The 26,327-nt window shown below is 55.7% G+C and overlaps 1 protein-coding gene across 1 annotated transcript in view; it reads left to right on the top strand.

The window, feature by feature from the left end:
- Positions 1-11,517: 11,517 nt before the first annotated feature.
- The window catches only part of NTN1 (netrin 1), a 100,575-nt gene continuing 85,765 nt past the window's right edge, over positions 11,518-26,327 (top strand). Inside the window, exon 1 of the mRNA XM_065693877.1 lies at positions 11,518-12,723. Within this exon, the coding sequence (XP_065549949.1) occupies positions 11,700-12,723 (1,024 nt within the window). The 5' untranslated portion in view covers positions 11,518-11,699. The remainder of the gene's footprint in view (positions 12,724-26,327) is intronic.

The raw sequence follows: 26,327 nt of genomic DNA, 5'->3' as shown, positions 1-26,327 counted from the left end.
GGTCCTCGAGGCAGCACCCGCCCAGCCACGCCACATCCCTGTCACCCCTGTGGCCCAGCAGGAGAGGCACATTGGATGTGTATTTGATGGACAAGTGAGGTACGAGGTGTAGATCTGAAAATCAGAACCAGAGGTTTCTGTGACTCTCAGGTCTGCACTTTGCCTTCCCAAATACAGCTGCCAGAACTTCTGCAATCCCAGCCCAGAGGAGCTTGGGGTGCTTGGGGCTGTTGGGGCTTTCCAGCGGCTTTGCTCCCAAATAAGCCTGCAGCAGGAGAAGGCCAGATCCAGGACAGCAAGGACAGGGGCTTCACCCCATTCCCAGGGCCCTGGAGGGGTCCCTCCGGCCCAGGCGGGATCCATCCCAGTGCCGGGGCTGGCGCAGGCGGCTCCGTGCTCAAACCCCGGTAGATGGCAGCAGGGCCGCAGGGTGGGTTCCACAGCATTGCTTTTTCCGGCTTTAAATGCAAGTAAAGCCACTGCAGATACACCTCGGGATGAGCTGAACTCGGAGAAGAACATTGCCGGATCCCCTGGGTCAGCCACCTATCCAGGTGACAAGCTCAATGTCCTCTGCAGACATCTGAGTTACACGCCCAGATCAGCAGTGAGGAGAAGGTGGTGTTTGTGGACAGGGTTTATCTCACCATGGGGTAGATGACAGAAATGGGATCAAGATTTCACCTCTGGACATGCGATCCCATCCAATGCAGCCAAAAGAGGCCCAAAGCAGGACGGAGCTGGCCTCTGATATTCAGGGATGCCTTCAGGGATGAATTGGCTGCCCAGAGCCAGCTGACACCTGTAAAGGAGATATCAAGGAAGCATCAACGCCATCTGAGGTCACTGCTGTTTTCGATGGGAAAGGTTTGGGGCCATCCCACTTCATCCTAACGCCAGCAAGGGTCTGGGGAAGACCTGACATGACAGCATTGGGAATATGCAAAGGCTGCAGGGGGCAGGGAAATGCCAGTGCCCATCACCTGAACAACCCCAGCACAGGCCCTTGGCATGCAAAATCCCCAGGAGAAAGCTCCCACAGGGAGTGAGCCCTTTCCATGCCAGGAATTGAGCTCCAACTCCAGCACATGAGCCACTGCCGAAATCCCACTGACTTCAACCTGGGATTTGGAACAAGGTGATCTTTAATGTCCCTTCCAACCCAAACCATTGTGTGAGTCTTTGATTCAACCATGTATTTGAGGTTAAGCGTGTGCTCCAAGGTCTTTTCTGGAGCAGTGCAGGTGAAAGAATGCTGAGAGCTTTGGGAAAAGTAAACTGTGGTCATAACAGCACCTCACAACCCTTCTGGAGATCCCCACCAGCCTGGTTGCCTTCAGACCCCAAACTGGAATATTTCCCAGGGACGTACTGAAGGGCAGGGAACGGGATGTGACAGGAAGCCATGTCCCTTGGGGATAATGATTTGCATGTCCCAGGATGGGAGAAGATGGATGTGCTGACCAGGAAGCTGGCAGCGGATGCCTGAGAGTTGCCATGGCCAGGCTGGGTTCAGCAAGCCGGTCACCGGAATGGGCAGCTGCCTGCAGCGGGCAGTGACACAGCAAGGCTGTCCCAGGGAGACCTCCCTGCCCAGAGCAAGCAGCCCAAACCACAGCGGTTTTCTGAGCTCTGCTGGAAACCCCATGTAACGTTTCTCTTGGGCTGCAAAACTGCACTGTGCTCACCAACGGAACACACAGCTTTGGGGAGCTTCATAACAAGGTATAAAGGATGTTGGCTCTGCCATGTGACTTGTCAAACCCATGGGGCAGCCCCTCAGTGATGCTCCTTTGGGGGCAACAGGGCAGAAGGAGCAGTGCAAGGAGAGAACCAAAGCAAGTGGAGGATCTTTCCAGACAGGAGGCCCTGACAGACACTGGTGCCCTTAAATCCTTACACTTAATCAACTTGGCATCCCTCTCAGTAGCTAGTTTCATCCTGATGCTCTAATTCACATTTACAGTAAATCCACCCCATATTCAGGAAATCCTCTGAGGTTCCATCAGTGTTCCTAGGCTCAGAATTGCAAACTTAGGCGTTTCATAAAATGATCATAAAGTAAAAGCAAACCCACTGCTCTACCAGAGGCCAGCAAGGGTGTACGTGCTACAGATACCTCCATGCTGTCCGGATCTCAAGTCTCAGCAGCACAGAGTTGTGCATCTTCACCTACACATTTTGGGGTGACACAGGGACAGCTTACACCATACATAAACACTCACAGCAGTGACATTGTACTGCATCTGTCACTGCACACCTATCAATGCCACTAAGTGATCAGGAGACCTCCGTCAGGGACAGCAGGAGGGAGCAGTGATACAGGCAGTGAGGTCCCTGTGCAGCATTTGATGGATGTGAGGTGGTCACAGCTGGAATTCATCCTCTCATGGGCAGCATCTGTGTGCATCGGTCGAGGTGGCGGGGACAGGCAGGACCCTGGAGATAAGGCTGTTTTCCAGCAGAATCAAAACCAGGCGCTGTGCTGGGAGAATGGTTTTGCTTTTCTCTAGCACATGACAAACACTGAAAAACAATAGGGGATTATTGAAGCCATGGAGGGTAGGGATGGAGCATTAGCGTGCCAGGACAGAAAAAGCAGCTTTTACCTCCTCCTGCCCCTTGTTACTAAAGCATCTTGGAACAGCGATGAGAACTGCAACCATCACCTGGCACAAGTTTAGAGCAGCCTTTTCTGCTGCGGAAAGCAAAGAGCTTTATAAAAGGCACGAGTGTCACCCCTCTGCTGAATGCTGGGGAAACTGAGGCCGACCCACAGTCACCCACTCGCCTTCTCTCACCATTGCCTCAATCCCCTCCTTCATGTTCCTCAGCCTCTCTCCCCTCCAGCATTGCCAGTGCTGGGGCACGCTGGGGTTTGCGCGGCAGGGATCAACTTGCAGGCAGGCGCCGGTGCCGCTGAGCAGCAGTCGACAGCGAGGAATTCAGCTCAGAAACAAGCGCTCCCAGATGCTTTGCCCTTGCGGAGGAGCCGGATGAGACAGGGCAGTGGCCACCGCCAGGCACTGGCACCACCATGCTGGGGGACAGAGGGGCTCCCGGCTGGGCTTGGGATGGTGCAGACCCCCCAGACGTGGGGACGTTGTGCTTGCTCCAATTGCAGATTCACAGAATCCCAGACTGGTTTGGGTTGAAGGGACCTTAAAGCTCCTCCAGCTCCAACCCCTGCCACGGGCAGGGACCCCTTCCACTGGAGCAGCTTGCTCCAAGCCCCTGTGTCCAACCTGGCCTTGAGCACTGCCAGGGATGGGGCAGCCACAGCTTCTCTGGGCACCCTGTGCCAGCGCCTCAGCACCCTCACAGGGAAGAGCTTCTGCCTAAGATCCAACTTAAATCTCTCCTATTTATGTTTGATGCATCCATCCCCAATGGCCAAGCCTTGTATGAATTTAACACCAATTACTGACACTGACAACAGCTGGAAGTGTTGGACACAGCCCCTAGATAAGTCTCCACAGACACTGGGGTGGGCAGCCGTGTGTAGCCATGAACCCAGCCCTGGAATGGAGTGGTGCCAGGCCCCTGTGTCCTCGGGAGGGCGATACAGGCAGGTTCCTCTGATGGAGCTGCTGGCCTCATCCCCATTGCTGGGGCTCACACGATGCCTCACTGCCCGGCCTGAGCCATGCTCCTGCTGCCTTACCACAAGTTCCCCTATTAAAATGTTATAGCCACTCGAAGGCCACTTCATCCCAGCTTAATACATAACTATAATTAGGTTAGGATGGCTGCCAAAAGGAGACCAAATGCTGCAAAAGCTCTCTGAGTAAGGCTCCTAAACCCATGTTTCCCGCTGTCCTGCCAGGGTGACCTGTCCTCACGGGGCTCACTCCCTTTGCAGAGGTGAGCAGGGGGTGCCAGGAAGCCCCTCAGCTCTCCCCATGCCCCATCTCAAGTCGAGAAGACACTTTGCTTAAGGAAGGTATAAACCCAAAACCTGGATGGCTGTTTGCACAACCCTCTTTGCCCAGCCCCACGGTTAAACTCAGCCTTGCTGGCTCAGTCCCCACAAATCCCCCCTTCTTCCCTAAGGAAACAATGGCTTCTGGAATATAGATTTCTTATTCATTTTTAAACAAACAAACAAACAACAAAACCCCAAACAACAAAACACCCTCTTCACGGGCAGTGCTAAACCAGCCCCTGTCCCAGGACTGCAGCAACTGCAAGTAGAGCTGAGCCTCATGAGCCCACTCATCACTGCACAGCAAATGCTGGAGAAGAGCTACTTATCTGGCAAAGGGAATCACTGGGTGCTGGAGCTCCAAGAGCTCCAAAAGCTCTAGGGACCCATGTTTCAATAATCCTGCTCCTTAGGTAGCTGAAGTACACCCAGTCCTGCCTGCCCTAGCCTTGGCATCCCCTCCTTCTGAAGCTCTGCCCAGATTCCGTCTTTACCTTACACCAAGTTAAGATCAAATTCCTTTTCACAGCTCTATTCTGAATCAATGGGGAGGAAAATTCCCCACAAGAAGATCAGTGTTTCAGCTTCCCTGTCACAGGTCCTTATGAAAAGATGATCTTGGGTTCTCCCGAATGGTCTCTGTCGAGGCAGAAAGTGTCTACAAGGGCCATCTTCTTATGCCAGACCCAGAGAAACTCCCACACCAGACTGATACCAATAGCGTTCCTTGTGCCCAACAAGTATTTCTCCAATATAGCTGCGGAACTGCTCAAATTAGAGAGACTGAGGTCTCTGCTCCAATTACTTATTTGAAAGTAGTATTAGTTATTTGAAAAGAACATTGCTCACTGCAATGTCCCTGCCCTGAGCAAGGCTGTGGTTGTACTGTCCTGGCTGCTTTGTCTTTCCTCTGGGTACCATTTGGCCATAACAGTGACCAAGTTCCCTCTCCCCCTGAGTTCCCTGGGCATAACTCTTGTGTTTGTGTCGCTGCTCAGATTTTGCTAAAGCAAGTCAAAGCAATGAGTAAAATGATCAATTTTCTTGAGTAATTCTGGTCTGAACTCAAAAAGAAGAGACTTTGTTGTTTTCCTCCCAAAGGAGCAGTTTTGCGCTGCTCAGGACTCCTTGGAGCTGCCACGTCAGGCAGGGAAGCGCTGCTCAGCTCTCGCCTTGGCTTCACTCCTTCTCTGCAGGAAGCAAAGAAACTTTTCTTTGCTCCCTGCAGAGTCACAGCGCTTGCACAGAAAAGTAGAAATAATAAAAGAAGAGCTGTTGAGAATGATTGATGGCTGTGGAGGTCAGACTGCACCCAAGAAGCCCACACTGGTGTCTTTCCTACTCCTCCATTTGCTGCCTATTGCCTTTAAATGAGAGCAGGGATTCCTGCCAGGCTCTTCCTCAGTGCTGGAAGACAACAGTACTGGGGTGGAGACATCCCTGTACCCAAGGGACAGCCAGGGTCAGCAGCTGCTCAGAAAGCTTTGGAGTCCACTAAGCCTGGGCTGTCTCCAAACAGCAGAGATGGGAACGTCAGAAAGCCATGAAGCTTCTTATTGTGGGGTGTAGAAAGTCCTTTGCAAAGGATGCATTTGCTCCCAGGTCTCTTGAGACCTAGGGGGATGCTTTGATCATTCAGAGTCAGCCTGGACGTGAGAAGTTCTTCACAATGAGGGTGGTAAAACACTGGCACAGGTTGCCCAGAGAGCTGGTGGATGCTCCACCCCTGGAGACACCCAAGGCCAGACGGGGTGTGGTTCTGGGCAACCTGATCTAGTTGAAGACATCCCTCCTCATTGCAAGGGGTTGGACTGAATGCGCTTTGAAGGTCCCTTCCAGCCAAACTATTCTATGATCCTGTGATTCTATTATTCTATGATTATCTACAAATAAGATCTGCAGAATGGCTTCTGCTGCACCACTAAAGATGTGCAGGACAAACTCTGATCACTTTTATCCTATGGTTTACTCCCTGGTGCCTTCCCAAAACCCCACAAACAACAGAAGTTCCTCTGGATGGAACATTTTACTGAATAAACGGGGTGTCCCCATCCGCGTGCAGCTCCTCAGCAAATTTTGTCCAAGAATCTGTTCCCTCCAAGCCAAAACCTTGTTTTCTCATCCCACATCTCCCGTATCTCAGCCTGACATCAGAGTCCCCCAGATCTGTGACATTGAGGTTATGCTGCTGGTGCCTGGAAACACCCAGGGTTTATTCCCTCCACCGCTGCAGGTGCTGCCACGCCTCCATCAGTTCATTGCAGTGAGGTTTCTCCAGTTGTGCTGGGGCATTGCCAGTGAACCGAGCTTCCAGTTCACTTCTGGCACTTCTTCTAGTTGAGTTCAGAACGTTGCTTTAAGGTCACTGTGCTCCTCTTGTCCCTCCCTGTGAAATACATTGCTCGGAGAATTAATATGACTTTGAAAAGAGCTTGAAAACTTAGGGTAGCCTTTTGGGGGATGATGAGCAACTGAAGCCTGGAGGGTCTCTGTGCGTTTCTGGGCTACGCCATGTAACAGCCACTTTTCCCCCCTGCTGATACCTCGGTGTATGTCCAGTGTACAGAATATGGCAGCATTTTCCAGGCTAAGCTGCATTATTTTTTGCTCTGCTACATCTGCCCCCATCCAAATTAAACCATTGCTTCTGCAAACACACAAATAAATCACAGGCTTTAACAAGTTCGCCATCATGTCTGTTTTTGTGGGTATACTTGTCCCCCTCACTGCTGTGGTTCCCTGCAGCGGCTGAATCCACCTGTGAGTCCCTAGGAGTGGGTGAGCCCTCTGGGGACGTGTTTGGTACCCGGGAGCTCTCCGGGCTGATGGTGGCAGGGTGGTCTGCTGAAAATGAATCAGATATTACACACAGAGCTTTCTAGTCTGCCTGCCCTAAAGAAAACATTTTGCAAGAGAAAATATAGTATTCCAGAGGCTTATCTCACTTGGTGGCAATTCTGGGTGTATAATTGAAAACCGAGTTGATCATTAGAGGTTCACAGGGATGCTGAATAGCCCAGTGTTCAGTGGTCTCCGCCAGCCATGGCCAATTTACATTAAAGGCTTGATTCCTCCTACAGCCCACTTCTCAGCCCCTGGGAAACCTCCTCGTTGCTTATTCCTCCTTTGCAAGGACTGTCTAGAGTAAGGAGAAGTCCTGCCCGGCTCTGCTCGCCCTGCTGCCAGCACTTCTGCCCAGGGTTTCAGGAGGCTGCGCCGGGGTCTCACTGGCCGTATGTTTGCTGCAGGAGATTCAGCATTACCCCCACGCCCACCTCTCCCCATACCAAAAACTGATAGTCACCCACCGTTCCCTAAACGATTTATTTATTTTTAAATTTAATAAAATTTGCTTTTTGGGGTTTTGGGGTTTTTTGGGTGTTTTCTTTTTTCCCCGTGCATGACAGGAGGCAGAGATGTGCTCTCCCTGTGCTCTCCCGGGAACTGAAGGGAAAACTGGATTACTAGCCGAGGATCTACAAAGCAGTCATGTGCTTATGCGCATATTACACTTGCTTGGAAGCAAAGCGTAAATATTAGAGCAGCAATAATTACAATAACTGCCTGCCGAAAACCGAAGAGCTTTAGGGTTGAGGATTAAATGTCATGTGCAAATGTGGTCTGTGCTGGCAGAGGGACATCGGGCCTGGGAGAGCCAGCGCTGCCGCCTTGCCTCCAGCTGATCGCTTTCTTCCCTTTGGAACTCAGGGAATCGGGAATATCCCGGGAGCGGGAGCGCCCGGCCGGGTGCAGCGGGGCCTCTCCCTCCTCCGCCCAGGGGCCGAGAACGTGCTGTTCCTCCGGCCCCGGGAGCAGCCGAGCCAGGACGGGAGGCACCGGCACCGACTCAGCCCTGCCCGGAGCCCCCGGCCCTGGCGGAGGTCAGAGACGCGGGGCCGGGGAAGGGGAAAGTGGAGCGGGACCCCGCAGGGTCTCCGCCGCTGCCCTCCGCACCTGCGGGGTGAGGCTGGGGGGGCCGGGACACGACACCCCGGGCTGCCCCCGGTGCCCGGGTTTGAAAGATAGCGGAGATATTTTCACACCTCAAATCGCCGCCCGCACCCCCCCCCTCCCCGCCCCCCCCGCCTCCCTCCAGCCCCCATCGCCTTGATTTAGCCCTTGGTAATTAATTTGGCATTTCAGAATAGCTACTGGGCTGGATAATGGCCTCATTCATCTCCCCAGCCTAATCTGAACAGAATCTGGAAGAAAAGCTTTCAGAAAGACAGAAACTGCCATTCGGCAACTGCTCAAAAGAACTGTCACTCCAGGGGAATAAATCGCTCCTGATTATTTCAACCCGGGTCTTCTCTGCTTTTCCAGCCGCTCCCGGTCCCCTCCGGGGGAAAGGCCCCCAGATACTTGAGGAGGCGAAGATCTAGTCGTCGGGTTTTCCCCCTCCCTCCTCCAAAACCTAAGGCCGTGCGGTGGCAGGGGGAGGTGGGCCGGTGGCAACGCATTGTTCCCGGGGTGGCGGACGAGCTCCGGCACCCGAAGCGATTTGACTTTTAAAACAGGCTCCGAGGGCTGGGGACGCCTTTCTCTCCGCCTCGTTCCTTCACCGAGGCTTCTCCCGGCCAAGCGCGGGGGAAAGGGCCGCTCCGCTTCTCCCCGGCCGTGCCCCGCGGCCGTTCAGCCCCGGTGCCCGCACTGCGGTCTGCCCGGCCCCGGGGCAGGCACCTTAGATGCTCCGCTCGCAGTGTAGGTAGCGAAGATGCTCCGGTCTCTTTGCTGGTACCAGTGATGCTCCGGCTTCGTTGCAGGTACCAGAGATACTAAAGATGATCTGCTCCCAGTGCAGGTACTGGAGATGCTCCGGTCTCTGTGCTTGTACCGTAGATAACGGCGATGCTGGTACCAGTAGATACCGGAGATGCTGGTACCAGAATTATCGGACATGCTCTGCTCCAGTGCGGGTACAAAAGATGCTCCAGCCCCGGTGCTGGTATCGGAGATACGGGAGATGATCTGCTCCCAGTGCGGGTGCCAGAGGTGCTCCGGCCCCGGTGGGAGCTAGAGCGCAGAGAGCTGTGATTCCTCAGCCAGCGCAGGGCCGGGGCGAGCTGGTGCTTAGCGTCAGGAAAATCAAACCCGAAGTGAGGAGCAAGCCTGGTGAGGGCCACGGCCCGATTCCCGAGCGTCCCCTACTCCATCCTTCCGGAACGGCCCCAGGCCCCTCTGACCGGCTGGGGAGGACAGACACGGGACCGGGCCTCGCGGAGCTGCTCCTCGGTCCCCGCAGAGCTGCTTACGTGCATTTAATAGCTCGATGGCGAGGTAATTAGAGGAAAGCCTCGGTAAATCACGTTAGTGGCCGCAAGACCCATTACAAACCCCGGGGGTTGTGAAACACCGAACAAACCCAGCAAGAAGGGCAGGAGAGAGGCGAGAGAGAGCCTCAACCCGCTCCCCGGCAGCACCGGCCCCGGACTCGGCAGCTCCGGGCGGTTGTTAAATTAACACCCTGATAATGGGATTAAGCAGCACCTCGGGTTTGCCTGGCAGTTTCGCTTGGGTCAGGTTTACTTAGTGTGTCCCCCGTCCCATCCCGTCCCCCCCGTCCCCCCGTCCCCCCCCAATTTATTTTGTTGTGAGGGACTGTGGGAATCTTTAAAAACCCTCCCGGATTTTGAAGAAAGGCTAAAATTTCAGCCCTGCTCCCGGGGTCGTTCGGGGCCTGCGAGAGGGTCCCGGGGGTCCTCTTCCCCAGAGGAGAACCGCCTCTTTCGCCGGGGAAATCGCTGGTCCCGGCGCAGCACGGATACGCGTGTCCCCAGGAGAAGCGCCGGGCGGTCAGAGCGGGGCTCAGAAGCAGCGAGAGGTGATATTCATAGCAGGCTCCCGAGATCCGGGGGGGGGGGTTGGGGGGTGGATGCCTATGGTTTCGGATCTGGGGCTTCTGCCTGGGCAGAGAGGGAGGCTCCGGGGCTGGGCTATCCCGGGGGATCGGCCATCTCCAGCGGGGTCACTCGGACACCGGCTCGGAGGAGTTCTCCGGAGCTGCGGTACACCGGCACTGTGCGTGTGTGTGTCCTGGATGCGGCAGAGCCCTTGGCGGCTCGGGTGAGACCAGAGGGACAGGGATGCCCCCAGTCCCGGGCCGGCCGCATCCCCGTAACACTCCTCCATTCCGCCGGCGAAGGAGCGGCAAGGGCGTCGGGAGTAGGACAGAGGGGCTGTTTCCCGGGGAAGAGTTAACAAATCCGGGCAGCGGAGGGGTTGGGGATCAGGTCCGGGAGGGGGCGATGGGGGCAGGGAGGCTGCGGAGCCCTGCTGCCCTGCAGGGAAGGCGGTTGCATTGCCAAAGACGCCCCGCTGGGCTAGCAGGCCCGGGAGCAGATTAATCAGGCACTAATTCAATTTACAACAACCACTTTTATTCAGCTCGGTGGCAAAGAATTCAAAGCGGGGAGAGAGACGGGCGGAGGGGAGGGGGCGGAGGCCGGCCTGGGGCTCGCCGCTGCCCCGGCCGTCCCCGTCCCCTTAGGCCGCCCCGCCGGGACTCGTCGTGGAGGGGACCGCGCCGCCGTGCCAGGGCCCGGCCGGTTGAGTGACACGGCGCGGGCAGCGCTCCGAGCGAGGGCACCTCCGTTGGAAAATAAAAGTGCCCTTTTAATGAAGGAGGGAGGGAAGGGGGGCGAGCAGGGCGGCCGGGAGCCGCGGGAGGGAGACTCCTCCGCTCCCTCCCGGCACCATCGCTCCGGAATCCGGCTACCCCCGCGGCCGGCACGTCGGGGTAGCGGGGATGGCCGGGAAGAGCCGAGCCGGACGGAAGCAGCCGTCGGGCACCGGGGTCCGCTGGGGCTGGCGGGAAGGGGATCCCGGGGCTGGGACACGGCCCTGTGCGGGACAAGTGCTGCCCTTTAACCCCTTTCTCGCTTTAACGGGAAAAGCTGCAAACCGACGCGGAGCGGCGAGAGGAGCCGAACAGCCCCCGTGCCCGCTTTATCCCCGGGGGGAAACCGCCTCTTCGCCGAGATCAGACTGCTCAAATAACCTGCCGGGGCTCGCCAGGCCCCTTAGTCCCGTGTCATGCCCACGACTCCACATCTCCCACAGCTAAGCTTCCACGGCATCCAGTTGCCGTTCCCGGGGTAGAGGGTTCCTGCCCGGAGTCGCCGGCAGCGCCCTCGGAGCGGGCCGCTGCCCAGGCGGCTCCGGGCTCCGCAGAGGACTGGGGCTCTGCCCGTGCCCCTCCCGTCCCAGCCCCATCTGGCCTGGTAAAGGGGAGGCCAGCAGCAACCAGGTGTGTTCGGGCCCGATCCTGTCTCTCTCGGCGTCCCCGCAGGTAGGCAGGGAGCTCCTCCCGGCGCTGCCCCCGTCCCCAGCTCCCGCGGAGGGGAGAACCAGGGCCCTTCCCCGGCTCCTCGGGGCGGCTCGGGATTTCTGCGGCGGCGCTGGCGCCCATCGTCGCTGTATCGGGCCAGGCTCCGTCCCGCTCCCATCCTCCCCACCCCCCTCCGCCCTCCCCGAGGCCTGTGCGTGTCTCTGGCTGAGCCGCCAGTGGATGTCGTTGTTCTGTTCCTTGAGCGCGATGTCACTCCTTTAGCATGACCTCAAACGCGGCGGGGGCTGGGACCGCCAGTCATCCTCCGTGCGAGGGCCGGGGCGGGCGCGGGCGGGACCCAGCCCCGCCGCCCGCAGCACTTTTGTGGTGCCGCCGCCGCCGCGGGCTCCCCTTTCTCGGCGGGGCTGGCCGCGGGGCGGGCGATGCTCCGCGCTCTCTGAGCCGCCGCACCGCGTCCGTCGTCCGTCCCCGCGGAGGCCGCGCAGGATGCCGCGGAGGGGCGCGGAGGCGGCGCTGGCCCTGCTGCTGGCGGCGGCGTGGCTGGCGCAGCCCCTGCGCGGCGGCTACCACGGCGGGAGCATGTTCGCCGTGCAGACGGGCCAGCCAGACCCCTGCTACGACGAGCACGGGCTGCCCCGGCGGTGCATCCCCGACTTCGTCAACTCGGCTTTTGGGAAGGAGGTGAAGGTGTCGAGCACCTGCGGGAAGCCGCCGTCGCGGTACTGTGTGGTGACGGAGAAGGGCGAGGAGCAGGTCCGCTCCTGCCACCTCTGCAACGCCTCCGACCCCAAGCGCGCCCACCCGCCCTCCTTCCTCACCGACCTCAACAACCCGCACAACCTGACCTGCTGGCAGTCCGACAGCTACGTCCAGTACCCCCACAACGTCACCCTCACCCTCTCCCTGGGCAAGAAATTCGAGGTGACCTACGTAAGCTTGCAGTTCTGCTCACCGCGCCCCGAGTCCATGGCCATCCACAAGTCCATGGACTACGGCAAGACCTGGGTGCCCTTCCAGTTCTACTCCACGCAGTGCCGCAAGATGTACAACAAGCCGAACCGCGCCGCCATCACCAAGCAGAACGAGCAGGAGGCGGTCTGCACCGACTCGCACACCGACGTGCGTCCCCTCTCCGGCGGCCTCATCGCCTTCAGCACCCTGGACGGCCGCCCCACGGCCCACGACTTCGACAACTCGCCAGTGCTGCAGGACTGGGTGACGGCCACCGACATCAGGGTGACCTTCAGCCGCCTCCACACCTTCGGCGACGAGAGCGAGGATGACTCCGAGCTGGCCCGCGACTCGTACTTCTACGCCGTCTCCGACTTGCAGGTCGGCGGGCGATGCAAGTGCAACGGCCACGCGTCGCGCTGTGTCCGTGACCGCGACGACAGCTTGGTGTGCGACTGCAAGCACAACACGGCCGGACCCGAGTGCGACCGCTGCAAGCCCTTCCACTACGACCGGCCCTGGCAGCGAGCGACGGCCCGGGAAGCCAACGAGTGTGTGGGTGAGTCCAACTCCGCGGGCGCGAACACGGCGGCAGACGCGGGACAGGGATGGGGAGAGGGCGCCGAGGTCCCCGGAAGGGCAGGGAGGGAGAGGGGAGAAGGAAGGACCCGACAAGGGGCGGTGAGCGAAGTGCATGAGGACATCCAGGGACCCGGCAAGGGACCTTCAGGGAACGGGGAGCGGACAGGAAAAGGAGAGGAAAAGGCATGGAGGCATCCAGGACACATCAGGGATGATGAGGAAAAGGCATGGGGACATGCAGCATCCGTCAGATTCCGGGAGAGAAAGGCACAGGGACATCCAGGGACACGGCAGCAACGGGATGGTAAAGGCATGGGGACATCCAGGGACACGGCGAGTAGTGCGGGGACATCCAGAGATGGGGAGCAGGACACGGACACGCAGGGATATGAAAGGTAGGACAGGGCGAAGACACTGAGGTACTCGGGAACTTAAGGCAAACGAGGGAACAGCGAGGGACGCCGAAGCGCGGAGTAGGGGACATGAATGTGCTCGGAAGGGCAGCGGACGGGACACGGAGGCAATCGGCAGCGTAGGGCAGGGGACTCCGAGGTACCCGGGATCGCACTAGTGATAACACCGAAGGACCCCGAGGTGCAGAGCTGGGGTCACGAGGAACTGAAAACCATCGGGCAGGGGATGGCGAGGCACTGGAATCTGGGGCAAGGGATACTGAGAGTCCCCGAGGCGTAGAACGGGAGCACCGGAGGCACCCGGGAACGCAGGACGGGAGCATCGGGGGACTCTGCAGCGTAGAGCAGGGGACAGCGGGAGATCGGAAGCGCAGGGCGGAGGACACCAAGGAACTCAGGAGAGAGGAGAAGGGACACTCAGGAGCCCGGAAAAACACTGCTCGTGTTTTGGGAAGCATTGGATAGGGTCTCCCTCCCGTCCCGGGCAGCTGCCGGCCGGGGGTCCCGCGGCGCGCAGAGAGGGGTCTGCTCCGGGATCCCGGAGCTCTCCGGCAACCGGCTTTCCGGAGAGCTTGGAGTCCGCCGCTAAGCCTCCAGCTCGCCCGAAGGGCTCCGTGCTCGGACGGGACGGGGACGGGCTCGGGCTTCGGTCTTCCCCGGCAGGGAAAGGCTGACTGCTTCGGGAACTCTCCCATCGCTGCATCCTCAGGGCGGGCGGGCGGCCCCGGGGACCTGAAAGAGCCCCAGGAACAACTGAGAACAGAGGAACAGCCCGCTCGCTCCTTCTCGGGAGAGAACCTCACGTCGTCCTGACTGTGGGCGAGCCGCATACTTCGGGCTGTACCCGAAGGGAGACGGGGGTCCCTCGCCTCTGCCCGGGGTGGCCAAGGGTGATCAGTTTGGGGTGCTCCTCCCCTCGAGTCCACGCATAGCCCGCCGAAGGCTTCCCTCCGGTCTTCCACTCCCCGCTCCCCAGCGGGCCTCCCCTGCTCCGCCGGTCCCTTCCTCGCCGCGGTTTAGGGGGCCGGTGACAACTCCCGGGACCAGCCGTGTGCCGGTGGCCGTGGATGACCCAGCATTGAGCAGCGGAGAGCGGCCCCGGCACCCGCCGCCACCGGCTTGTTTACACAGAAAACACGTCCCCGTCTTCCAAAATATTTGCAGCTCCGACGATGGGAAAAAAATTCTCCATCGAGAGGCTCGAGCTGAGCTTTTATTTATTTATTTTTTTGCCTTTGTCTTTGTTTTGGTTTTTGTTTTGTTTTCTCCTTTCCCCAAATCACAATCAGATGTGTCCCTTGCAAAGGGAGAAATGTCTTCGCCGGCGCCTTCAGCCGTGCGGCACGGCCAAGCCTGGGTTATTTGGCGGGAGAGGGGGCCCGATCCCTCGGGAGGGAGAGATGCGGGGTCCCGGTCCGGAGCCTCCTCTCCCCGCCGGGCTGCGGCTCCTTTCGGGGCCCCGGGGCGAAGTCGTTTCTCGGTGAGTGCCTCTTGGGTGGGTCGATAGCGCCGGGACGCGATTCATCCCGATGTTGTCTTTTCCTCCGCGCCGGCGGGGTCCTGCTGCCGGGATGGGGCTGCGCGTCGGGCCCTGAGCTGCCTCTTCCTCAGCAGCAGGTCCGGGAGCAGGAGGGGCTCAGCGCCCCCACGGCTCGGTCCATCGCTCCCTGTGTCCAGAGTTCGCCGATGTCGTATATATTTGGTAGGATCCCGGGGTGCTCTTGTATCCTCGGTCCGCTCTACAGGGTCCTGAAGTGCTCCTCAGAATGTTCAGCTCTTAGGCTGGCGCCGCGCACTTACCGTCCTTCTCCCTTCCAATTGACATCCAATAAAAAGGGAACAAGTTCCCAGTTTCCAGTAAAATGTGTTACTTTTGTGCCAGGCTTCGCAGCTCAGACCATGCACAGTCCTGGCTGCGCAGACTTTGCAAACCAAAATCACTCCTTGTTGGGTTTTTTTTTTTTCCCCTTTCCCGCTGACTTTGCTGGGAAGCGAATGTTTTGCAAAGATGAAGCTACCGTAAAATAATTCTCCCCAGCCCGTTCCCCAGGCCCGTACCTGTCAGTCTGCAAAACCAACCACGGCCAAACAACTGCGTGGTCCTGCCAAGCCCACACTGCCTAGAATAATCCCCCTAGATAAAGATCACAATAACCCTATTCAGCTCCCACCCACTTGCTCACGATCATCGGCCCACCCCGGTTTCTCTCCGAAATCCAGAGACAAGGTCGGGCTTTGCAGTCACCCGCGGGCTCAGGACATAGCCTCCCGTGGGCAGAGGCAGGGGATGAGCCGCGGGTATGGGGGAATGGTGCCGGCCACATGCTGGAGGGATCTTCAGCCTCTTGAGAGGGAAGCCGGGGGATCACAGAATCATAGAATGGTTTGGGTGGAAGGGACCTGCAAGGCTCATTGAGTCCAGCTCCCCTGCCATGAGCAGGGACACCTTCAACTAGATGTAGAAGGCCAGAACCTCCTGAGCAGCTGTGGCCAGGGGGGTGGTGAATTATCCAAAGGAGCTGAATTTGCCACGAGAAGTGCTCTGAGAACTGATTGATTATTTGGGGTTTTTTTTTTTTTCACTGAATTTGCACTTTTTTTTTTTTTCCCCCCTGCAGAATTGGTCTTTGGTTTTTTTCAGGCAGGGAGAAAAATGACAGAATGTGTCTGCTTTGCTTAAAAATTTGGGTGTTTTCTTTGGTAAGCCCCTTCCCACTGCCAAACCCGAATCTTTGTTCCTATTCATGCTTATTTGGGGCTGGGAAAGGAACGTGCTGGGGTTTCTGACGAAAAGTCAAAATTTCCCACGGGAACGTTTTTCGCCAGCCAGATCTAATTTTTCTTTATCAATTCTTGCTGCCTGCAAGAACCCGGGCACCACACACGGAGGGGACAGGGCTGGCCTGAGATGTTCTCCAGGGACCTATCCTGCAGGAGCCCGGCCAGCAGAGCTTTGCACAGATTCATATTCCCATCAACTTTACCTGGCAAATAACTCATCCACGTAGAGCTTGGCCTTGCAGTCCGGCTTTGGCCGGGCGCCTGGGAGCTAACATGCTCCAGGGAGGACACAGCTTGGAGACAAACTTGGAGGTCTGTTCTCCATCCTTCCTCTCCCCAGTGCTGGCCGACTGGCTTCATTTGCTCAGTGCTGGTCCAACCCAAGCCCCGTGTCTCCAACCCAGTTTGTCCTGATGAAGTTTCCAGCTCCCCTGTGAGAGGAGATTGCAGCTGGAAAAGGCCTGAACTAAGATGCTGTCAGAGCTCAACTGCTGGTGAACTTGTGTGGACACATGAAAACGCAGGCAGAGCTTTGGCCAGTTTTAGAGACGCCAATAAAATCGATCAACACCATTCCACAGTTCTTCATGAACCGTGGTGTTAGAGTGCTGCTTTTGAATACTCCCTTTGGCTTGCACAAAACACCTTTGCATTTGCCTTAGCTGGAGAAAGTGCTGTGATACAAACCCAGGCTGCAGCCCACTGAGGCATGTTGGGAACGACCTCCAGACTCCATTCCCAGTGCCGGTAGCTCTGGGGCTCTGCAGCCCTTTCCCTCATGGGGCCAGGAGATGCACCCAGCTCCTGTACATGTGCCTGATGTCAGCCGCATCTGCAGGTGCCGGGTTCCGCTCGGATGTTGGCCCCTGTATGATGCCCAGAGAGTGTTTAACGATCGCAAGTGCAACGGCAGTGAGAGAAAGGAAACACTGTGTGTTCACATGTGGGATTTGGCACAAGCCACGCATGAAGCCTGGTGTTAGGCTCTGCTCCACAGTGTGTGCTGCAGTTGGGTTCCCAGGCTGGGATGTGTCTCATGTCAGAGCAACCTGTAAGCAAGTTTCTCCTCCAGCTAAAAGGAAACTTAGACAAGGAGGGAACCAGGAACTGCTAAAGAACAGTGTGCCAAACACTTCCAATGAAAGACTTCCTTGCAGACAAACCTGGGGCTTTCTCATCTCAGTGGTGGCCCCGGGTATTTGAAGGACAGAGCTTACAAAAAACAGTTTGTGGGCTCCCTTACATCCACATCATAAGCAGGGAGATCAAATCCTTCCCCAGCTCTTCTCATTCTGGTCCTGCAGAGGGATGTAAAGACTGTAGGATTTCATTTCAGGGACTTCCTGGTGTCACACAGAGACTTAGGTGGCTTTGTAAATCCCCTGTGCAGGGGGTGTGAGTGTCCCCGGTGCTTACCTTCTTCCAGAGGGAGGTGGAAGGATGCAAGTATTGTAAAGCAGCAACAGTTCTTCTCTGAGCAAAGAGGCTCTGAGTACGATTTTCAAGGTGCCTCTGCAGGATTCCCAGTGTGCCGGTGAAGGATCCTCAGGGTGTAGCCTCCTCTGCCCGTGGGATGAACACTGCTGCCTGGGCTGGGCAGCACAGCATGACCATGTATCTAGATTGAGCCAGCCAGCTGCTAGGCAGATTTTAGAGGTGCTGTGTGGTGATAATACCCGTTACCTTCTGAGGGCATTAGGGATACTCATAATTTCTGATCTCCATGTTTGCCTTGTGCCTCAGTTTCCCCATTTATTGAGAGTAAAGGGGAGCTGTGCAGAATGCTTTGGATTTGGGGTAAGGAAGGTGTGAAGCAGTATCGTAACATCCTTGTGCTGAGGGGAACACTGCAACAGGGGCAGCTTCATCGGTGGCGTGGCACCAGCCAGCACCCTGTGCAGGGGGACTTCTCGTGGCACCATGTGCCATCCACGGAGCTGCAGGTCCTCTGCTCTCCAGTGCAGCTCCTGGTGGTTGTTCTGCATGGGGAATTGCATGAGCTGTGGGTAATGCTCTGTTGCTGAGCAGATAGGTGCTGTAGCCATAGAAATATGGGCCCATAAGCTGCTGAGACTCCCATTGTAGCCTCCCAAGGGGGTCTTGCATGGGCAGAGCTTTCTCACAGGCTTTTATTCTCAGGAAGCTTAAAGTTAAACTGATTTCCAACAGAAAGGTTTTTACACCAACAAACAAACAAACAAAAAAGCGCAGTTAAGGCTAAAACAAAACCAGGCTTGGCACTCTGGGTTGGACACTTGCCTTCCCTTGAGCTTGTCCACGGCTAATCTCTGCCCTCCTCTTTCTGGGCCAAAACATGTCATCCTTATTCAGCCTATGCTGTCCTCCTTCGGCAAACTCCCTGTGAGCGCCCGGGGGGACGTGCTGCCGCTCCCAGAACAGAGTGAGAACCATGTGAGAGCTCTTGAATCTCTGGTGCCTGCAGGGATCCTGCCTGTAAAACACCCGGGGTTCTGGTTTTGAAGTGGGGGCAGCTGCGATGCATGAGCCTGTCTTAATATTCTTAATGCATCTCCCCTTCATCCGCGGGGATGAGGGATGGACTTTCTGAAGGTCGCTGCCTTCTTTAGCCTCAGGTCTCTCCGGTCTCCCTTTTGGGAAGCTCTGCTTTTAGGTGCAGTTCCTTTGGAGGCTTCTGTGCTTATTAGGAGCTATTGCATGCGAGGGTTGGGCTGTGCAACCAGGCTTTTACTGGAGACCTTCTGGAGGATTTTGGGGTGCTGTGATGAGTTTGTTTCCCAGCCTGGGTCAGGACGAATGGAACTAAACCACTGCCCTTCATAGCACTGCAGAGGTTGTACATCATTTCACCCCGTGCTGCTGTTTAACAGCAGAAATAAACCCAAACCAGCCCCAGAACCCACTGAGAACATCCAGCCTTTCTGAGAAGGCACCAACAGAGCTGCCTGCATGCAGGACACATCAGCCCTCACCATGGCAGGGTGCTTCACAGTCCCCAGACTCATCCCCACCCTTTTCAGTACTTAAAAGGGGCCTATAAGAAAGAGGGGGAGAGACTTTGTAGCCTGTGTAATAGGAAGACGGATGATGGGTTTAAACTGGAAGAGGGAGAGTCAGGCTGGAGGTGAGGAAGAAATTCTTTACAATAAGGGTACTAAAACCCTGGCACAGGTTACCCAGAGAGGTGGTGGATGTGCCATCTCTGGGGATGTTCAAGGCCAGGATGGATGTGGTTCTGGGCAACCTGGTCTAGCTGATGGTGTCCCTGCTCATTGCAGGGGTTTGGACTGGATGAGCTGTGAAGGTCCCTTCCAACCCAAACCATTCTGTGATTCTGTGATTTATTTGCAGCATGCTCCTGATTGCACCGAGCAGATTGCCCAGTTTTCCAGGCAGCAGCAGGGGAGGTTGGGGTTTTGCTGCCAGGACCAGCCCATGCAGGCAGCTTAGAGCTGGGGAAAGGGTTCTGCGGTGGCAGAGCCCAGCAGTCACATCTGCTCAGTCCCCAGGGTGTCTCCGGAGTGGTGGCTGCCGCTTGGCCTTTGCTGCTGCAATCAGCAGGGGACATTTCCTTTGCATAACCCGAGCTCCCATCCTGAGCATCCCTGCCAGATCCCTGCTGCTTCCCGCAAGGCAGCGTGGCAGAGCCAGGGAGCCTGGCACCAGTGTGGGGCTCAGCCTTGGCTCTGCAGCCTGGTGGTGCGGGGACACATCTCTGCAGCCCAGCAGGAATCAAAGCACAGTTCCTAAAGGAACAGGCCAGATCCTCACCCAGTGGGCACAAACCAGGCTCTGTCCAGTGGCAGCACCTCCTCCAAAATCCACGCTTCAAAAAGTCCCTTGGCCAGGACTGGGCTGCCTGGATGAAGTGACAGGCAGGCTTTTAGAAAGGTATCTGTGTAATAGCTTTCATTTACGGGGGATTAGGATGCCCTGGGGACTGATAAGGAGAGAGGGAGGCTTTTCCTACTCTGAGACAGTGCAGCCGTGGAGGCTGTTGGGGGGTCTGGGCTGCTCCTGCTCCATCCCAGGCAGGAGCAGCCCATGCTCGCAGCCTTGATCCGTGGCACGAAGAGGCTGAGCCACACGCCGGTGGAGTGTGTGTTAGGCTCAGCCGAAGGCAGGGGATTAACTGGTGTGCAGGAGAAAATCCTGCCTTTTTTTTCGGTAGATACTAAAGAAACAGGTTCTGCCCCAGGAGATCATGGGCCCCCACGCTGGCAGGGAGGCAGGGGCAGGAGCACACAACTCAGCTGCGAGCCTGGTTTAGGGGTTCGTTTTGAGCAGCACTAGTTTTAGTTGAGACTGGAGTTTAAAAACTGATGACACAGAGAGACTGCTTTATCCTGGAGCTCCGCGGGGATGGTGCGAGCTTGTTTCATGGCTAGTTTGTTCTTTTTGACCTGCTATGGGGAGCTGCTGGGATGGGGAATGTTTTCTGGTGATGGAGAGCTAGACACAGATCCACCAGTGGTGCATAATGGAGTGGGAAGAGCACTCCCCAGGTTCTCAGGGCACTAAGGAGTTGGGGAATTTCTTTCCCCCCCTGTTCCAGGTGGGAAGTAAAGAAGGAAACGCAGGAGGATGCTGCTGGCTCAGAGGTCCCAGCTTCACGTGCCTGCTTTCCAGGCTGTGTGCCATGTCCATGCTGGGTCGTCTGCGAGATCCCAGCTATTCTGTCCCCTTACACATGCCTGCATACTCCAGGTTCACAGGTTTGGATGGGGAGATGGATAACAGTCCATGCCATCTGCCCCAGTGTATTTCAGAGCCCATCCATCACACAGATCCCTGCAAGGCTGCACTTTGTGGTTTGGTGTGGATCATTGTGATCTGTGCTTCCTTTTAAACTGAGTATGACTGTTTTGATGGCAGCTCCATGGGGCAAATTAATGACCCTTAATGTCAGTCATCTGGCTGCTTAGGTACCAGTCTTAGGCAGTCAGACCACAGTGGAAGGAAAGAGCAAGGACCATGTGTCTGATCAGAAACTGGGGATTGCCCAGTGCCCAGTGCAGCGCTTTGGTTTGCTCCCACAGCCCCAGAAGTGCTTCAGTTCAGGTTGTAGCTTGGTATTTCTGGCTGTTCAGGAGATGCTCTGGGAAGAACTGAGCCACACATGCAGGAAAGTGAGGAGGGGTGAGGGTGAGACAGAGCGGGCAGGCCAGACCTGAACCTCCCTGCTCTCAGTCTCCTCTTCATGGCAGCTCTTCCCTACACCCTTCTTCTCATGCAGGGAGGCTCCAGCTCTTCCTGAACCACTGGCCCCGCAGCATGCAGTAATGCACAGAATCCACCAGGAGGTGGGAATGGGGCGGAAGGGATGCGAAAGGTCAGGTTGGCATCCCCAAAACTGAACCCAGCCTTTAAAGCTTGTGTGAAGAGCCCAAGCAGAGAGGAGTCTGCAGCACAGAGGCTGCTCCACCTGAACAGAAGCGTAGAATCCCAGCCTGGTTTGTGTTGGAAGGCACGTTAAAGCTCCTCCAGCCACGGGCAGGGACCCCTTCCACTGGAGCAGCTTGCTCGAAGCCCCTGTATCCAACCTGGCCTTGAGCACTGCCAGGGATGGGGCAGCCACAGCTTCTCTGGGCACCCTGTGCCAGCGCCTCAGCACCCTCACAGGGAAGAGCTTCTGCCTCAGAGCTCATCTCAGTCTCCCCTCGGGCAGGTTAAAGCCATTCCCCTTGGCCTGTCCCTACAGGCCCTTGCGGAAAATGAACCCTGTCCCAGAAGCAAATTCAGTCCTGGGGGGTGTGACTTAGGTATCAGGACACTGTAAATGGAACAGGGAAGAAGGAAGGTAAATGACTGGTAGGACTGCAGATAGAAAAAATACAGTTCTGAAAATCGGCCATTGTGGTACAGGAGATGAGCAGAGGAGATGAGCATCCTCAGGATGCCAAAGCCGGCTGTTCTCTCCTGGTGCTGGCGAGAGGCCGTTGTTTTCCAGCCTCATCTGATAAGAGGTGCAGAACAAGCCAGGCAGCCGTCGTGCGCCTTGCCTTCCTCTGGCGTTGCAGGCTGTCCCGAGCCAGGCTGTTTACTCCATCGTCTGCTCGCCCTTTTGCAATAGGGAGTCAGTTCTGGTTAATGTTGGAGATTGTAACGTGATTACCGAAAGTCTCATGAAAGCAAATCACTTTGCTTCAAAGCGGCTGGGGAGGGGTAGAGTGCCTCTGGCAGCAGGGATGGCCGAGCGGATATTGAAAGCAGACTGGTAGCCAGTATTGCACTGCACACAATTGAGCTCTGACAGTGTGAAGGCAAATACAAACAGCAGCTTGTGTTTGCACACAAAGGCTCTGTGCACCAGTATCCCCAACCCTGTACTTTACACCCTTGGCTCTTGGGCAGAAAGTCCTGGGAGGGTAGGAAGGAGGGAAACTCCACTGAATATTTAGAAATTAATTGAACTGTGCAAACATGCCATTGGGAAGTTCTCAGTGTAATGCTTTGGATCAGCTGCCCACCGGGGCTGGAACACAACTGCTGGACTTGAAAGGGCAACTTTCACGCTGAAGCAAAACTGGACAAAAGAAGATAAATGAAACGGGCTCCCGGCGGGGTTTGGTTTGTTTGTTTTTGTAACTCAGCTAATATTCCTGCATTGTTCAGCCCAGTGGCCCATGTCTGTCCTTCACACGCTGCTTGTAAATTGGGCTGAGGAGGCAGCACAGGCAGTAGGCAGTGTGGGGCAAGGACACGCTGAGCTCCTCAGGCGCAGGGCCCTGGGGACCATGAGGTTGCCCTCTGCGGCTGTTGTGGAACAGGGAATCAGGTGCTTTGCAATCTACGGGGTTACAATTGCATGGAGCTGTGCCAGGAATGTCTGAACCTGAGCGGTGATGCACAGCCCTATTAATTCCTAGGTGAACCGGGATTTAGCCCCAGGCACTGCTGAGCACAATGGGTTGTCTTGCCTAGCAGAGGGAGGATCAAGAGGACCTGTGGACTAACACAGCTTTACTCATTCTGCAGCTGAGCGTGTGTTCATTCAGTAGCTGAGTGTGGCACGTCCTAATGATTTCCATGGAGCTGGCAGCAAATCTGCTGAGATGTGCCCAAGTGCTCCCAGACAAACTGTGGTACCAGTGTTGATGTGCCAACCACCCCCACTCTGCGGTCCAGCAGCAGGGCAAGGAGCAGTGCTCATCCTCCCAGGACCCTGTGCATGCCCAGGGACGTGTCTCTGTTGAGCTCAGAGCCTGCCTGGGGTGAGGGGGATGCTGCTTTTGGGAGCTCACAGAGCCACCAGGGTTGGAAGGGACATCTGGTCCAACACCCTGCCAAGGCACCCATCTAGAGCAGGTTACACAAGAACGTGTGCAGGTGAGTTTGAAATGTCTCCATGAATGGATTACGTGTGCAGCATCAGGGCACTGCAGGGGCACAAAACAGCTCCCATGGGCACAGCCAGGTTAATACAGGCACACAATCTTAAAGCAAAAAGACCCCCAAATGAAAGCCTCATGAAAATACGCATGTAATGTCGCAGTATTTCTTTAGTTAGCACTGAGTAGGCAAAAGCTTTATAATCAGCTGCATGATGATTTTGATTAACTCAAACAGCTAAAATGGCCATGCCTTTAGAGCATTGAATCATGTTTAACATGCTCCAGAGGATTCCCCTTTCACAAGCCTCTGCAAACCCACCAAAGCTTCACCAAAATATGACAAAGTGGCTCCTCGGAAATGCAGCCCCAGAGGAGCTGTTTGTGAGTCTCCACTTCACAAAGTTCCCCCCAGTCAAAAACAAAACCAAACAAACCCAACAAAACCCCAGACATCTCATCACGTGCTTGGGGCGACCAAAGAAATCCCCTGATTTGGGTGACCAATGAATGTCCCCGGTGATGAAAAGCGAACAATTTGTCGGCAGCCCATGCACTTGAAAACGAATGATCCAAATTATTCAGCAAGTCTCCCTGGATAGTGAATCCATTGAAAGGGGATCGAGACAGAGTCATAAATTATTCATTACCCAAAAGAGAAAGAAATGCATATAATCATCATCATAATAATAATAACAGTCATAAGACTAATAATAGCAACAAGAATTCAACCAGCTCTGCTGAGAGAACCAGGGCACCATGAAGACTCACAGATTTTATTCTCCCCTTATTGCAGCACCCCTTTAGAGCAGCTGTGATACATAAAGGAGTGTAAAGTGGGTCGACATTTGCAATAAATGTATTTATTGCCAATAATTTGTCTCGCTTGCCTTGAGGAGGAATGATGTAGTGTTTGTACTCTGGTCCTTGGCAGCGAGAAGGTCCATGAATTCACACACATCACTGTTAATTGCTGGCTATAATGAATTTCTCAGGGTCCTGGACTACTTTAAGGAGTTTGTGGAAGTGGTTGCAGCAGAGGCATGTACTGTACTACTGTCCCTGGAAAATTTATAGGTGTCCATGAACTGAAAGAATAGTGGAAAGTGCTGGCCTGACACATATCCCCAGGATTTGAGCCTTCCTGGCTTGAATGGGACCTTGATTGCAGAGTCACCCGGGACCCATTGAGGCAGTAAGAGAGCTAAGGAGAGGCCACAACACTTGTCACACAGCCTGCAAGTTTCCTGTTGTCGCTGGCACGCATGGCTTTGGCTGAGAAAACCCCACTGCAGATACGCCGTGTGCCTGAATTTGGTGCGTTGCAGCTCTCCATCATTTTGCTGCCTTGGGACCCAAGGTTTCATTTGGGCATCTTTCATTTGAGACCCCCTTCCTCCAACCTCCCTGGAGGGATTTGCTCCAAGGGGAGCGCGCTGCTGGGCAGTGCCTGGGTGATATGGAAGATCCAGATGCATTGATATGCTTGCACCGTGTTGTAAAGCACCCGACTACAACTTTGGCATGCAAATGAATTCCCGTTTGCAGCGAAGGGGCTCAGCCGTGGCACTCGGCCATCTCCCAACGGTTTCCCACAGGTTGCCCCATGTTTGCAAGGGGGGTTGGAAGGGCTGTAGGGTCCCATCACCACCATTTGCTTTCCTCAGAGTTTTCTCCACCTGCTGCACTCAGGAAGGAGATGGGAGGTTTTGTGCTGCTTCATGCACGCAGGAAATACTGGCACTTCTAAGGCTGGCAAGCATCAGGTTGGGACAGGAAGGAGCAAAGCACTTAACTCACGGCACCATCGACTTCAGGTGCTACAGAACGTGCTCAGCATCCACATGGTTTAGGTTGAATAGGCCAATGCTGCAGCAAAATGGGGCAGGTTTGGCAGGACAAAGCTAACCCATGGAGACTGTTGTGCCTAAATCCATAGTCATAGAGCTGGATTTTCGTGTTCTGGCTGAATTAATGTGGAATCCAGGCTCACTGCTCAGGTGGGGGAAGGTGTGAGAGGGTGGGTTAATCGGGGAGAGGCAGAGGAGGGTCAGGGCTGGCTGGGGCATGGTGGGGTGCCTGTGACCTGAGCCTAGTGCCAGTGGCTTGGTGGTTCCTGTCCCCACGGCCATGGCAGGAAAACCAAGCCCATAGATCCTCTGCTGATGAGCAGCTGTAATGCAAGAGGGAGAAGAAAGAGTTCCTGCTGGCATTTTTGTTGGAAGTCGACTGTGGATTAAATGGAGCACGGTTTTCATTACCAGCTCCATTTTGGTACAATAAATCACAAACTAGAAAACACTTCTGGCCTAGATTCTGCCCTTAGTTATGAGTGGCAGTAACTAGAGGCAAAATCCAGCTTCAGTGTTGCAGCCCATATGTTCACCTTTTGGAATGAATTTCTTCTGGTAATTTCTGTGTAATTATATGGCATTGAAGGCTGATTATATGCTTCCTCTCATGGACAATTAATATTGCTGATCTAGTGCCAAGGGTGCACTTTGCACTGCACAAGCCCACGAAAAGGGAAAAGCTCAGGCTCCAGTGCCTGCTGCAAGGTGACAATCTGGACCCTGTTACTCTCAGTGAGGGGATGCTCAACACCTCTCCCCCCAGAGTCCTTGGAGGAGATGAGGCCACCAGCTATAATTCAGCACAGACCAAGCACTGGCTGGTCAGGCACAGAAAGAACGTGGAGCATTTGTGTAGGGTCCAGCTGCTGCTGGGAGGTCAGCTCTGCTGAGGAAAACCTGTAATTGCGAGATGCTGTCCAAGGACGCAGCCCCGTGGGTGAGCAGAGCAGCTCCTCTCCCCACAGCAACAATCTAATTTATATCTCATAAGACAGTTTTATTTATCTGAATTACCAATGCCTTTTCCCTGCCAGAGAACTGGCAGAGCTGTGCAAGCTCCCTGGGGCTTCGGCCGCAGCCCTTCTCCTGCTTGAGACAGAGGGAGTAGAGAGTCGTAAAAGGAACTTCTCGCATCGGGTTATGGTGCCTATAAAATTAGCCCTGCTAGAAGCTGGCTGCCCATTCAAAGAAGCGATTTAAATGGATAACAAAGTTATCCCCCTC

Source organism: Lathamus discolor, chromosome 13 (genome assembly GCF_037157495.1).
Source record: "Lathamus discolor isolate bLatDis1 chromosome 13, bLatDis1.hap1, whole genome shotgun sequence".
Lineage (NCBI taxonomy): Eukaryota > Metazoa > Chordata > Aves > Psittaciformes > Psittacidae > Lathamus > Lathamus discolor.
Note: the sequence above shows the minus strand (reverse complement) of the source record. Positions and strands in the feature narration are given on the sequence as shown.